The sequence below is a fragment of the Salvelinus namaycush genome, chromosome 28, assembly GCF_016432855.1.
Source record: "Salvelinus namaycush isolate Seneca chromosome 28, SaNama_1.0, whole genome shotgun sequence".
Classification (NCBI taxonomy): domain Eukaryota; kingdom Metazoa; phylum Chordata; class Actinopteri; order Salmoniformes; family Salmonidae; genus Salvelinus; species Salvelinus namaycush.
Window position 1 is genome coordinate 31,243,930 of NC_052334.1, and position 14,995 is coordinate 31,258,924.

At 43.0% G+C, this 14,995-nt stretch overlaps 1 protein-coding gene across 2 annotated transcripts in view; it reads left to right on the plus strand.

The window, feature by feature from the left end:
• Positions 1–14,995, plus strand: part of LOC120023139 (SR-related and CTD-associated factor 8-like) — a 36,187-nt gene that overhangs the window by 17,921 nt on the left and 3,271 nt on the right. The window contains exons 3-18 of one of the 2 annotated variants that reach the window (XM_038967132.1): positions 6,868–6,912; positions 7,054–7,215; positions 7,513–7,663; positions 7,863–7,990; positions 8,437–8,619; positions 8,747–8,826; positions 9,174–9,273; positions 9,380–9,511; positions 10,130–10,242; positions 10,391–10,584; positions 11,182–11,282; positions 11,568–11,681; positions 11,994–12,150; positions 12,870–13,120; positions 14,552–14,690; positions 14,796–14,852. In XM_038967132.1, the coding sequence (XP_038823060.1) occupies positions 6,868–6,912; positions 7,054–7,215; positions 7,513–7,663; positions 7,863–7,990; positions 8,437–8,619; positions 8,747–8,826; positions 9,174–9,273; positions 9,380–9,511; positions 10,130–10,242; positions 10,391–10,584; positions 11,182–11,282; positions 11,568–11,681; positions 11,994–12,150; positions 12,870–13,120; positions 14,552–14,690; positions 14,796–14,852 (2,107 nt within the window). The remainder of the gene's footprint in view (positions 1–6,867; positions 6,913–7,053; positions 7,216–7,512; positions 7,664–7,862; positions 7,991–8,436; positions 8,620–8,746; positions 8,827–9,173; positions 9,274–9,379; positions 9,512–10,129; positions 10,243–10,390; positions 10,585–11,181; positions 11,283–11,567; positions 11,682–11,993; positions 12,151–12,869; positions 13,121–14,551; positions 14,691–14,795; positions 14,853–14,995) is intronic. The other variant, XM_038967133.1, reaches the window with a different exon arrangement.

Below are 14,995 nucleotides of genomic sequence, written 5' to 3' on the forward strand. Positions count from 1 at the left end.
GTTCTGCCCACAGATTTTCTATAGGATTGGGGTCAGGGCTTTGTGATGGCCACTCCAATACCTTGACTTTGTTGTCCTTAAGCCATTTTGCCACAACTTTGGAAGAATGCTTGGGGTCATTGTCCATTTGGAAGACCCATTTGCGACCAAGCTTTAACTTCCCGACTGATGTCTAGAGATGTTGCTTCAATATATCCACATAATTTTCCTACCTCATGATGCCATCTATTTTGTGAAGTGCACCAGTCCCTCCTGCAGCAAAGCACCCCCACAACATGATGCTGCCAACCCTTGCGTCACGGTTGGGATGATGTTCTTCGGCTTGCAAGCCTCCCCCTTTTTCCTCTAAACATAACGATGGTCATTATGGCCAAACAGTTCTCTTTTTGTTTCATCAGACCAGAGGACATCAGTTATGTCGATATAGGACTCGTTTTACTGTGGATATAGATACTTTTGTACCTGTTTCTTCCAGCATCTTCACTATGTCCTTTGCTGTTCTGGGATTTATTTGCACTTTTCACACCAAAGTACGTTGATCTCTAGGATACGGAATGCGTCTCCTTCCTGAGCGGTGTGACGGCTGCGTGGTCCCATGGTGTTTATACTTGCGTACTATTGTTTGTACAGATGAACGAGGTACCTTCCAGCATTTGGAAATTGCTCCCAAGGATGAACCAGACTCGTGGATGTCTACAATTTCTTTTCTGAAGTCTTGGCTGATTTCTTTTGATTTTCCATATAATGTCAAGGAAAGAGGCACTGAGGTTGAAGGTAGGTCTTGAAATACATCCACAGATACACCTCCAATTGACTCAAATGATGTCAATTAGCCTATCAGAAGCTTGTAAAGCCATGACATCATTTTCTGGAATTTTAAAAGCTGTTCAAAGGCACAGTCAACTTAGTGTATGTAAACTTCTGACCCACTGGAATTGTGATACAGTGAAATAATCTGTCTGTAAACAATTGTTGGGAAAACGACTTGTGTCATGCACAAAGTAGATCTCCTAACCGACTTGCCAAAACGATAGTTTGTTAACAAGAAATTTGTGGAGTGGTTGAAAAATGAGTTTTAGTGACTCCAACCTAAGTAAATGTAAACTTCTGACTTCAACTGTATGTAAATGTGATATTTCAGTTTATTTTTAATACATTTGCTAAAGTTTCTAAAAACCTGTTTTTGCTTTGTCATGAGGTATTGTGTGTAGATTGAGAATTTTTATACATTTTTGAACAAGGCTGGAACGTAACAAAATGTGGAAAAGGTCAAGGGGTCTGAATACTTTCCGACTGCACTGTATGTACATTTATATAAATTATACAATTGTATAAGGTTGAGGTCCTTGAAAATTACAATTAAGCGCTTGAAATAGTTCCTGAAAGTCCTTGAATTTGACTTGACAATATCTGTTTGAGCCCTGCTTAAAGGATTATAGTCCTAGACCTATGTTGTTGTATACCTGGATTTAAGGGTATATTTTCAACTTTGTGTTGCTCATGTCTTTGAAAATGAATGTGTACCAAGATTGCAGTCTGAATGTCATCTTGACATTTGACACACGATCTCTCTCCCTATCCCAGTCTTATTCTAGCCTGGGGGGGGGGGAATCATTTACCGGCCGACAGAGAGTGGCAAACTGTGTCTTGAGTGCTATGATGTTGCACCAAATAGCCTATTCCATGACCATAACGTTTTAATCAATGTTTTTACTGGACTGTAGGCCTAGTTGCCACAGAGGTTTCTTTGCACCCAACATGGCACTGAACAAATACATGAGCAACAATAACCCATTCAGAGTTGACTGATATCGATATGGCCTACCAATGCATCAATCAAACGAGCCCCTGTTCAGTTTTATTGATATTGTGTTTTATTTACAACTTTGCTAACATTGAATTACATGCCTGGGCATGTCTACACATTCACTGTCAGTCATTGTAGACATATTCAACACATTTGTTGAAAGAGTATGTTCTCAGTCACTCCCAGCACCATTTTCCTTTTGTCCACTGTTTGTGACTGTAGCCTAATTGGCCCATTTCAGTACAGATATTGTGGGGGAATTTTAAAGGGGTAACCATTTTTAAATGTAACCCAGTTTGCTCAGGTTTTCGGTCCAGATTTCCAACGTAATGTAAAGATGAGGCCTAGCTTTTCCAATTGCAAATAGACTCATCTCATTATTCACTCCAAAGTTGTGTGTTTGCGTGAGTACGTTTTCTGGTTATTGCTTCTCTACCTGCAACTTGTATCGAAGTTTCCATAATGCCTTTTTTTCTTTGTGTTCTTATGGATAATAGGGTATGTCCATTTAAAATCCCCCAAAAATCAAGCCTAATTTATGCACTGAGAAGTCGGGCCTAAACCATGCATTGATGTCCGTGTGAGATGTTTTTTAAACATTTGAGTTGCGTAAATTTGAAGTTGGTTCAGCCATTTGAGAATGTGATTTATTCCCAGAACATGATGATGATAGGGTAAGTAAACCTAGCCTAAATTATATGGCAGTTCTGTTGCCCCACATAGTGTGCAGTTTGTGCTACAATACTTGACTGAAAAACAACTTGGGTAGGGAAAAACAACTCTGGCTGTGCTGCCTTGCATTACAAGTTTAGAAACCCAGGTACAAACAACATTGGCAGGATTGACTATAAGAAATGTAGACCTACTATTTTCACACACTTTAGAAATCATTAGGACTTAAACTGGACAAAACCCATTCTGTGCAAATGTGGCTATGTTTTGAAGAATGTACGTACAACTCATCATGGCTTTCTGACTGTGTTGTGTTGCTAGGATGATTGGAGCTATCTGTCTTTTTGGCTCACTGATACTGAACCAGTTTCATACAGAGCTATGAGCTCATTTAGCCCACATGTTATCGGCTTCATTGGTTTAGTCATTTACATTTTTTTTTTTGAATGGCCTATAGAGATTGTAGTTTAAAAACTCGGGCAACTAATAGGTTGAAACATTCCTTAATCCTATTGTTAGACACTGCTCACAGATGCTTTATGTCTCAAGTTTTCAATGCTTGCGTTTTGCCCCATTCAAAACCCTCCCTCAATGTAGCCTGGCTATTCTACATGGCTACTATGTTGGGAGTTTCACTCAGTAGTATTATGCGTTTAATGTATTTGCTTCGGTGAGACATATTTTTCTTCCATGATATTCCATAACTTTTTAAAATGTGTGCCTCCATTTCTGTTTGCAAGTGAAAACAAAAAAACAAATATTAGTAATATTAACTAGTCTCATATGATGTCTAGCAGCTCTGACTTGACCCTGAGAATGAATGTGAACTTGCTTGCAGAATGTGTGCAGATGACTGAAATATGTATTTGCTGTCACGGCCTTGGAGATGATGTCACAGTGCAAAATATAGACCCACTACTAGCGCTAAGAAAAATATGCAGGACAAGGTATCGAAGTAATATTTCCTTGGCACTTTTTATAGCTCCTTCGCGTGTCCAAAGTGCCCCGCACTGTAATGCATGTTTTTCAAAGTATAGGCAACCTGTAGAAATACTTTGTTCTGTAATCTGGAGAAATAAAGTGCCTTTAGCGCCATCTGCTAGTAGTTTTGCTAGTGTTGCATGGCACCACTTATCCCATTTGTCCCTGTGGTCCACTTTTGCTTGATGTGCTTGCCTTGTATGTATGAATCACTTGTTTTACCTTTCACACAATCTATTGAGAGCTTTCAATTATTAAGTAAATGTTGCACTGTAGATTTGAGTGTGTAATAAGATGGGTGAACATGTGACTGTGTGTGTAAAGAGAGTAGAAGGGATGCATGGGCTGGGAATCATGATTAGATCAGAAATATATAGCCTATTTTTATTTATTTACATCCCCAATATGGGAATGTGCCTTTGGCTTCACCGCACGGGGCATTCACTGATGAACACTATTACACCTATTGGCCAGAAGCGCAGTAGTTGAGCGCTGAAGCCAATTAATGTTTTTTTGCTTTCCTTAATATTTTTATCCCAGCAGCACTGTAGTAAACCTACACCACTAGCTGTAATGGGACAGGTGTAGTGTATCATGAGTTGGCAAGTATCTATTAACTATGGATGAGGCAAAGAAATTGAATGATTCACTCATTCAAACACATGACGGTGTGCAATTCCTCTATTTGGTGATGTTCCCATTCACTCCTTCATTCTTCTTCTGCCTCTTTCTCTCTCGTTGTGGTGTTATAAGCCTTGTGAAATGATTCTGCACAATCCTCCAGACTACACTGTCTGTGGAGTCTTCAATAACCCAGGCTGCACTATGTCTAAGACAGCATAGCCTACCTCTCCGCATATACTTTAGTCACCCCAAAGGTCTTTGCAGTCCCCACCTCTCCTCCCCTCCTTACCAGCGTGTAGCCTAAACACTACAGCACCAATTAATCAAAGGAATCAATTACTCTTTAATATGGTGGCAGGCAGCTGAGAACATGGCTTGAATGCAAAGAAATGACCTTACTTTCAACAGTGCATATTGCATTGGGTCAATGCCAATGTATAACTTCTGTTTTTCATTGGTCAACTTGATTTTCTCCTATTGTGAATCAGGTATTTGGTCCTCTCGTGTTTTCCCCTTCAAGGCGTGAGAAATAGGCCTAGCTAGACTGAGACATCATGACTATTTAGCCTATACCGTCGTTTTGAAAGGAAAACATGAAATCAATTTAATTCCCAATTAATTGTTTTTGTATCCCAAGATTTTCACAGTATTTTCCAAAATACACGATATAATCAAAAGTATGTGGACATCCCTTCAAATTAGTGGATTAGACTATTTCAGCCACACCCGTTGCTGACGGGTGTATACAATTGAGGACACAGCCATGCAATCGCCATAGACAAAGATTGGCAGTAGAATGGCCTTACTGAAGAGCTCAGTGACTTTCAACGTGGCACCGTCATAGGATGCCACCTTTCCAACAACAGCTCAGCCGCGAAGTGGTAGGCCACACAAGCTCACAGAACGGGACCAACAAGTGCTAAAGCGTGTACCGCGTAAAAGTCGTCTGTCCTTGGTTGCAACACTCAGTACTGAGTTCCAAACTGCCTCTGGAAGCAACGTCAGCGCAATAACTGTTTGTTGGGAGCTTCGTGGAATGGGTTTCCATGGCCGAGCAGCCGCACACAAGTCAGGATGCCAGGAGAACGCTACCTGCCGAACACACAGCGCCAACTGTAACGTTTTGTGGAGGAGGAATAATGGTCTGGGGCTGTTCTTCATGGTTCAGGCTAGGCCCCTTAGATCCATTGAAGTGAAATCTTAACGCTACATCATACAATGACATTCTAGACGATTCTGTGCTTCCAACTTTGTGGCAACAGTTTGGGGAAGGCCCTTTCCTGTTTCAGCATGACAATGCCCCCATGCACAAAGCGAGGTCCATATAGAAATGGTTTGTCGATCGGTGTGGAAGAACTTGACTGGCCTGCACAGAGCCCTGACCTCAACCCCATCGAACACCCTTGGGATGAATTGGAATGCCGAATGCAAGCCAGGCCTCACTAATGCTCTTGTGGCTGAATGGAAACAAGTCCCTTCAGCAATGTTCCAACATCTAGTGGAAAGCCTTCCCAGAAGAGGGGAGGCTGTTACAGCAGCAAAGGGGGGAACAACTCCATATTAATTCCCTTGATTTTGGAATAAGATGTTTGACGAGCATGTGTCCACATACTTTTGGTCATGTACTGTAATTTGTTACTCAAATGTTAATCAACTAATGCAGCCCTAATGTGGATCCTTGCTTGTTATTAAGGGATGGGGGCTGTTATTCATTTTTGAAGAAAGACAAATCATAGGTGTATTTTAACAATGAAAAGGCTTTTTCTAAATTAAGTGATCTATGTGACATTGCTACACACAAGGCAATACCCATTGTCTCACGTCAGATGGTGTCACTCCGTGACGCTCGTCCCTCAACCCATCAATGCAGGTGGAATTGACACGTTAACGTACGTAAAACAATGGGATATACCATGACATTTGAAATTCTTAATTCAGTGAAACAGCTAACTTTTGATTGTGGATTTTATGATGTGAGCCCTGTAAAAATACATACCGTAGTAGCCTACATGGGTTTCACACATTTCTTGTTGTTGTCGGCCAATAAAAGTGTCACTGTCTAGTCAGTGGCTCCAACGTTGGAGATATCTTGTCAATTACAATTTACGGAATTAGTTAGATGAGGAGTTGGCTACAACTACAAGGATGGGAAGCCGAGGACAGGAAGATCAGCAAAATAGCCTCCATTACCTTTAGCCTAGGTATCTAGCCAGCTAGCTGGCTAACATAGCTAGCTTCTTTACATCAATTTGATGGATGCACTACCAGATAAATAAAGGTACATTTTTTTGTTTAAATCTAACTAGGCAGGTCAGTTAAGAACAAATTCTTATTTTCTATGACGGCCTAGGAACAGTGGGTTAACTGCCTTGTTCAGGGGCAGAACGACAGATTTTTACCTTGTCAGCTCGGGGATTCGATCTTGCAATCTTTCATTTACTAGTCCTACGCTCTAACTACTAGGCTACCTGGGCAGGTAGCCTACATAACAAATGGAATCTACAAGTTTGTCTAAATACCGTGAGTCTGTATGGCTACTCTCTTTCACTCTCCCTCCCGTGTAAAACTCACCAGCCCCTACCAATTGCACTGCTGCAATATTATGCGAATAGTGTGTCACTTGGCATAATGTAATTGCTCTTGGTTTCACAGATACTGCTGTTGGTAATGCTGTAACCACTGTCTTTTACCAGTTTCAGGTCTTTGTCTCCAGGTATGCTGTAGTTGATGTTTTGGTGGGGTATCACAAGGCGTCTTTTCTTTTTTTCCTCCTTCTCTTTCAGTACTACAAACATGTTGTCCAGGGCGTGGAAAAATTTGTTCAGAAAGTGAGTTTCTCTTCTTTTAGTTTTACCAGTCCCAAACAGAGTAAAATAGAACACAAATATGTGCTACCCATATGAATGGGATACTTGCCAATCATAGGCCGTTCACCCCACAGACGCTAAACAGCCTTGTTGTGTTGACAGTGCAAGCCAGAGTATAAGGTCCCAGGCCTGTATGTCATGGACTCCATCGTGCGGCAGTCACGGCACCAGTTTGGCCAGGACAAGGATGTGTTTGCCCCGCGCTTCAGCAAAAACATCATCGGAACCTTCCAACATCTCTACCGCTGCCCCTCAGATGACAAGGTGGGTCACAGTGGGAACAAAGACAGCTCTCTGGTGTCTCTATTCAGAAACACTGTTCTAGCTTTCACCTCCTCTTCTACCTCTGACTACACATGTCCTCTGTATTGTTAGTGATAGATCTGGTCTGTAGGATTGTTTGAAAAACCATATTATCAATGAATATGTTATTTTCATACTCTAAATTTGTATACAGCATCAACTTTTAGACAGACTCATTCGCTGCAGGGGTCTAGTTTTAATTGGTTGTGTCAGTCAGATCTTGTCTAGGAGCTTATTCTTTCGTCCGTTGTGTTCCAGAGTAAGATTGTCAGGGTCCTCAACCTCTGGCAGAAGAACGCCGTCTTCAAGAGTGACATCATCCAGCCGTTGCTGGACATGGCTGCAGGACTGCCCCCTCCCAGTGTCACCCCAGTCATGACCAGCCGGGATGCTGCAGTCAACACGCCTGGTCAGTCACACAACACATCCATAAGACATATAGCTCTATACTGACACCTGGTGGCGAAATAGTCCTCTCTCCTGAACTGACACAAAATACTCAGAGGCTGCCTTGTGATTAGGTATGGCTCTTTTAATCAGCTTCAAATGTAGATGTTTGTTTTATTGTTATTGATTTCTCATGATTGATGTTCTGTGTTTGTGTCTAGGTACCCCAGCGACACCGGCCACCCCAGCCAACATCGTATCCAGTCTGCCTGACTGGGCGTCGCAGTTCTCCAACACAGACACTGTAGCTGCTGTGGCCCAGATCCTGCAGAGTCCACACGGCCAACAGGTCAGTCTGCACAGCATCTCCCTGATCCTCAGCCTGTCAATTCAATATCTAATTTGAAGCTCAGAGACAGACACTGCCTCTTCAGATTGTTGTCATGTTTTAAAGGGATACTGCAAGATTCTGGTAATTAAGTTTTTTTTACCCAGAGTCAGATGAACTCTGAGTGCATTATGAATGAAGTTGGAGATAATATTGGCTCATAAAACTAACTAGCGTTAGCGCAATAACATGAAGTATCGAGGTACAGTAACTACTCAATTGCCAGAATCTCCCAGTATCCCTTTTTTTTTGTTTCGACTTGAGTCTTTGTAATGGAGACCAATGATAGTGAACACAAACACTTTTGATCTTGAACTTCTGACCGTTCCTTTGAAAAATGACCAGATGGAGCCCTGCAAAGTCTCCTACTCTAACCCTGTCTATCTGTTTGTGTATCTGTGTAACAGCTCCAGCAGCTGGTGCAGAGCCTGCAAATGCAGCAGCAGAAGCCCCAGCCATCTCTGCTTCAGGCGTTGGATGCCGGACTGGTGGTCCAGCTGCAGGCTCTGACGGCCCAGCTCACTGCAGCCGCCACGGCCAACCCCATGCAGCTCAACCCCCTGGAGCAGAGGATCTCCTCCTTCAACAAGGTGAGAGATCAAGGCCACATACATGGAATGGAAGTATGTTTGGTTGTTAACTTTTGAATGTTTTGTGTGATAACTACGTGACTCTCAGATCTGTATTTTAATAATTGTCTTTCTCCATTTGTTGCAGAAAATGTTGGGCCATTTTGACTTTGGGAACGATTCAGAACGCTCTGAAGACCCCAAAAAGGACGCCCAATCATCCCAGATGTAAGCGTGAACATCAACCTAAAACATCTAAGATCCTGTGGAACAGGGCTTTCAAACCCTGTTCCTGGAGAGCTACCCTCCTGAAGGTTTTCAATCCAACCTCAGTTGTAACTAACCTGATTCAGCTTATCAACCAACTAATTATTAGAATCAGGTGCTCTAGATTAGGGTTGGCATGAAAACCTACAGGACGGTAGCTCTCCAGGGACAGGGTTGGAGAGCCCTGTTGTGGAATATGTCACCGGTTGTGTGTATGCACTTTGAATGCCCTCTACCTGTGTGACGGAACAGTAGTTAATTGAACTATTGACCCGTCTCCCCTGTCTGTCTTCCCCGTCTCCCTCCAGGCCCATGGTGTCTGACTCCATCTTCCACCAGCTGGCTGAGCAGCTGCAGCAGCAGAACCTGGAGCACTTCCAGAAGCAGCTCATGGAGCACCAGCAGAAGGTACCTACATATCACCTCCAGAGACTTATGGAGTCACTTATTGTTTGCTTGTCATATCCATGTATTGAAACCCTCTTGACAGTATAACCTTTTGACTTTCATCCAGTCCATGAACATGGAAGGGCAGGATGGAATATTTGGGTCTGAGAACACGGCCATGCCCCAACAGAGCAGCAGCCAATCACAGCACCCGGCGCAGCAAAACAAGATGGACGACTCAATTGACAACCAGCAGCAGGTAAGTCCTTGTTTCCCTCACTGACTTTGGCTGAACCAATATTTATAGTACCAGTCAAAAGTTTGGACACCTACTCATTCCAGGGTTTTTCTTTATTTTTACTATTTTTATACATTGTAGAATAATAGTGAAGACATCAAAACTATGAAATAACACATGGAATCATGTAGTAACCAATAAAGAGTTAAACAAATCAAAATATATTTTATATTTGAGATTCTCCAAAGTAGCCATCCTTTGCCTTGGTGACAGCTTTGCACACTCTTGGCATGCCCCAAAGTTTTTTGAACACTTTTTGGTTACTACATGATTCTATATGTGTTATTTCATAGTTTTGATGTCTTCACTATTATTCTACAATATAGAAAATAGTAAAAATAAAGAAACTCTTGAATGAGTAGGTATGTCCAAACGTTTGTGTGTGTGTGTGTGTGTGTGTGTGTGTGTGTGTGTGTGTGTGTGTGTGTGTGTGTGTGTGTGTGTGTGTGTGTGTGTGTGTGTGTGTGTGTGTGTGATAAATAAATAATCTCTGCAATTGTTAGAGTTCTGTTGTCTTTGTAAGTAGACCATTGTTGTCTTTGTAAATAGAGCTCTGTTGTAATGATGCCTGTGTTATAGGACATGGACCTGGATGACGGGCCAGAGATGGAGGAAGAGCGCTTCGAACCAGAGGACAAGAAGTCCAAGATGGTCGACACGCGGTCAAGAACACGGTCTAGGTCACGATCAAGGTGAGTCGAGGGACCCAATCTGATTGAAACAGTCCATAAGGCTGCCTGAGACACTTTGCAGAGTCGCAGATTATAGCACCACCATCCATGTTGATCTTACCACGACTACTGGCATCACAATTACCTTCAGAATAACCCTCTACTCTAGATCTCCCAGGAAGAGACGGTCCAGATCACGGTCAGGCTCTCGGAAACGGAAACACCGTAAGCGGTCGCGGTCACGCTCCAGAGAGCGGAAGAGGAAGTCGTCGCGGTCCTACTCCAGCGAGAGACAAGCCCTCGAGCGAGAGAAAGAGCGTCAGAAGAAAGGACTGCCTCCCATCCGATCCAGGTTTCTCAGTGGTAATACAAGCTTTCAATACAGCTTTCAATACAAGCTTTCCTCTTCGCTGACCCCTTCACCTTGACTAATAACTCCTACCCTGTTTCTGTGTATCCCTAATCATAGAAATGTCCACAGTCACTTCTTTCTTTATATTTTTTAAGTCAAATGTTATTTGTTACATGCTTCGTAAGCAACCGGTGTAGACTAACAATGAATTGCTTACTTATGGGGCCTTCCCAACAAAGCAGAGAGAAAAAAATTATAGAAAAATACACAATGAGTAAGAATAACTTGGTTAGATACACGGGGTACCAGTACCGAGTCGATGTGCAGGGGTACGAGGTAATTGAGGTAGATATGTACATATAGGTACGGCAACAGGATGGATAATAAACACTAGCAGCAGCGTATGTGATGAGTCAAAAGAGTTCGTGCAAAGGGGGGGGGGGGGGGGGTCAATGCAGATAGTTTGGGTAGCTATTTGGTTAACTATTTAGCGGTGTTATGGCTTTGGGGTAGACTATGTTCAGGGTCCTGTTGGTTCCAGACTTGGTGCACACTTACCACCTTTTAATGATTTAAGCCACCATCTCCTCTCTACCTTGTGTCCTCAGTGTGCAGCACCACTCTGTGGGTGGGACAGGTGGACAAGAAGGCCAGTCCGCAGGACCTCACCAACCTGTTTGAAGAGTTTGGTCAGATTGAGTCGATCAATGTGAGTAGAGCGTCCTCCCCCTCTCTCTCTCCGTCTCCGAGTGAGCCTGAGTTGACTCCATTAACCTCTGCTCGTTATGTGGTTTAGCAGGCGTTTGTCACCTCTGACCTGAGGGAAATGTGAATCATCGCAACTTTGTCCAGTTTAAAGGACTCACTTGGCTCTGTAAGCCAGAGCAGGCACTTTTTATTAGCAAATTCTGACTTTACTGTGGGTTATTAACTGCCTAACCTCTTACTTTCATCCACTCTTTGTCTACATCCCTCTATCTCTTTCCTTCTGTAGATGATCCCTCCTCGTGGCTGTGCCTACATCTGTATGGTCCACAGACAGGATGCCTACTGCGCAAGACAGAAACTCAGCACTGGTTCATTCAAGATCGTCTCCAAGATCATCAAGGTGAAGTCCATTATATTTCATTACAGTTCCTGCTCATTTTTATACTATGCCGCCGAGGTTCCCCCGCTCCATTTTGTACTGTGATGTGATTGTCATTTGACTGCAGTCAGGACATGCCCTCCTGTGTGTGTAATGTTTTTAAATTGCTTGGGCGCCTCGCTTACCATACCACTCACCTCATAGCAACCCAGCTGGTACATATTTTATTCTCTCCTGTTGGGACTCAAATAGCCTCAATATTTCTGCTCTTTTATGCATCCCCTGACAATTGTATGTTCTGTATGTATGTGTGTGTTCTCTTGCTGTGTTCAGATTGCGTGGGCGCTGAATAAGGGAGTGAAGCAGGAGTATAAGCAGTTCTGGGACATGGACCTGGGGGTCACCTACATCCCCTGGGAGAAGGTCAAGCTGGACGACCTGGACGGCTTTGCTGAGGGAGGCATGATCGACCAGGAGACTGTCAACGCCGGTGAGCAGACACAGCAGGCTACATGCTGATGCCCTGTCATATACAAACACAGGACACGCAGGATCAACACTAGTGATGACTTATAAACAAACAAAAGACACACACACGGACATACACACAGACAGACACACACACACACACACACACACACACACACACACACATATATATATATATATATATATATATATATATATATATATATATATATACACACACACACACACACACACACACACACACACACACACACACTGGATATACACACACACACACACTGGACACACACACACTGGACATACACAAGCACAGGAATTACAAGCTCAACACTAATGTTCACTCATAGATAAACAGGAGACACATTCTCTCACCCACACACATTAACTCTCTTGACACTATAAACATATTTCCTGGCATTTGCTTATTTTTGTTAAGATTTGGGTTTATCAGAGAAGGACTTACCACAGAGAAACATGACACTGGATAAATAGACCCCAGCAGGGCATGGTAGATGTGACTATCAAATCAAATGTTTTTAGTCACATGCGCCAAATACAACAGGTGTAGTAGACCTTACAGTGAAATGCTTACTTACGAGCCCTTAACCAGAAATGCAGTTTAAGAAAATACGCATAAGAAATAAAAGTAACAAAAAACGAACATTCAAGTGTCGTACATTCAATCTTATTCTCTAATCCTCTGTTTTATTTTTACTGTAGAGTGGGAAGCAGCCAAGAATGCGCCAGAGCCAATGAAGGAAGCTGTGAGCCAAGCTGTGAGCGTTGAACCCATGACAGCCACCAACACCCAACAGACCCAAAAGGAGGCTTTCAGCCAACAGGAGGCCTTCAGCCAACAGGAGGCCTTCAGCCAACAGGAGGCTTTCAGCCAACAGGAGGCTTTCAGCCAACAGGAGGCTTTCAGCCAACAGGAGGCCTTCAGCCAACAGGTCTCCATGATGCCTGTACAGGTACCCAAACCTCAGAGATCTAACAATAACTAACATTCAACATTTAAGCATAAATACGTTGTTTTGTGCGTTGCTTTCATCATCCTTTAAATGTGTGTGTGAGTGAGAGGGTGGAATTTACCGGGCCCCTCACATTTCCATTTCTTCTGTACTAAGCGTCTACCATGAGGCCAGTCAGTGGTGTGAAACTGAACACCATAGTCTTCCTGTGATTAGTGCTAGCTGCCTGCCCTGTCTGTGGGGTGCTTAGCCTTAAGTGTTTAGAGTGACCTCAGGTTTCTCTTCCTGACTCCTTTGTGATGGGGTTGTTGAGTGAATGCAGGATACCCAGCCCGTTTCTTTGTTCTTGGGTGGGCCTCATGAGAAGGTTTGGCTCAGTAGGTGGGGGAGGTGTTTAGGTAATTAGTATTCAACTCACCTCAGAGTTAATCTGTGTCTACTAGGGATAGTAAGTAGGGATATGCCTGGTTATTCGAATATCTGAACGGACGTTGGTATTCGATTTACTAAATACCTCAAATATATAGGCCTATTTTAACAATGAAGAGACATTGTCTAAAAAGAATTATAAAAATATGTGACATTGTTATATAGCCTAGAAGGACAGACGATGACATTTGTATAAAATGACAGTTTGAGTGCACCCCATAAAGACTCACCGGTAGCCCACACACACGTTTCACACTTTTATCTTGTTGTTATTGTCGGTCAATCAGTGGCGCTAGAGTCAGAGGCTCCATGTGTAGCAAGTGAAGTGGGAGATTTCTAGTCGACGCAAACTGGAATAAAAATGGTGGATTTAAGTTGGCTAAATGAGAAGGAGTAAGCTACAATGATCAACCAACAGGTAGGCTGTTGTTTCCTATGGAATTGTTGTACTTTAGCTAGCTAGCTGGCTACTGTAGTTAGCTAGCTATTTTAAAGTGATTTGATGCAGTCAAGACAGGCGCACTATCAGATGGTATGATAGATAACCTATGGCAAGAACAAGTTTGTCTAACTAGCGTGAGTTGGTATGGCGCCTCACTCTCCCACACACCCCTGCTTCTCTCTCGCCCCCCCCTCCCCCCCCCCCCCCCCCCCCCCCATCCTTCTGCTGAAACCGACCGAAAAATATATATTATATTGTTTGAATAGTGAAATGATTTCAAATGCTCATCCCTACTAATAAGCTCAGACATGCATACCTACCCACACACACAGGTTTAAGGCCTTATTCAACTCGTCAGTCAGCTCTTACATCTCAACAGCCTAAGCATTTTAATGTTGTTCACATGGTTGGTCTTAACCTGATTATCAGTGGAAAACTATTGTTCCTCTAAATTCTGTGATTTGATTGTTAAACGATGTTACAGAAATCACAGCGCATCATTGCATATTCATCTCATCACTTATTTCAATAGTTTAACTCCCCTGTCTGTCCCCTCTCAGCTCCCTGTGGCTCAGGCTGTCCCTGCCGTGGGTCTTGTGCCTCCGTCCTTCCCTGTTTCCATGGCGATGCCTCCGCCAGGCTATGGCCCCCTGCCCCCCTTCCTCAGAGCAGGTTTCAACGCCTCCCAGCCTCCTCCAGGTAAACACAGCAGTCTGATGCAGCTGCCAGTGAAGAGTATTGAATGAAAGAATATATATATATTGTTTAGAAATCCAGATAATGGTGTGTTTCTCCCTCCTGTAGGATTCATGCAGGCAGCAGGTGTTCCTCAGCAAGCAGGCATGGGCTCAGCTCCTATATGTAAGTTCTGCATGACCTGACTGAGTCTGTAGAAGTCATTACATGCATTACATTTGGAGTAAATATTGCCTAAAATGTTGTAAGGAGCCAGCGACTTGCTTTATTTAAACATACTTTATTTTTTAAAAGATACTGCTCTATAT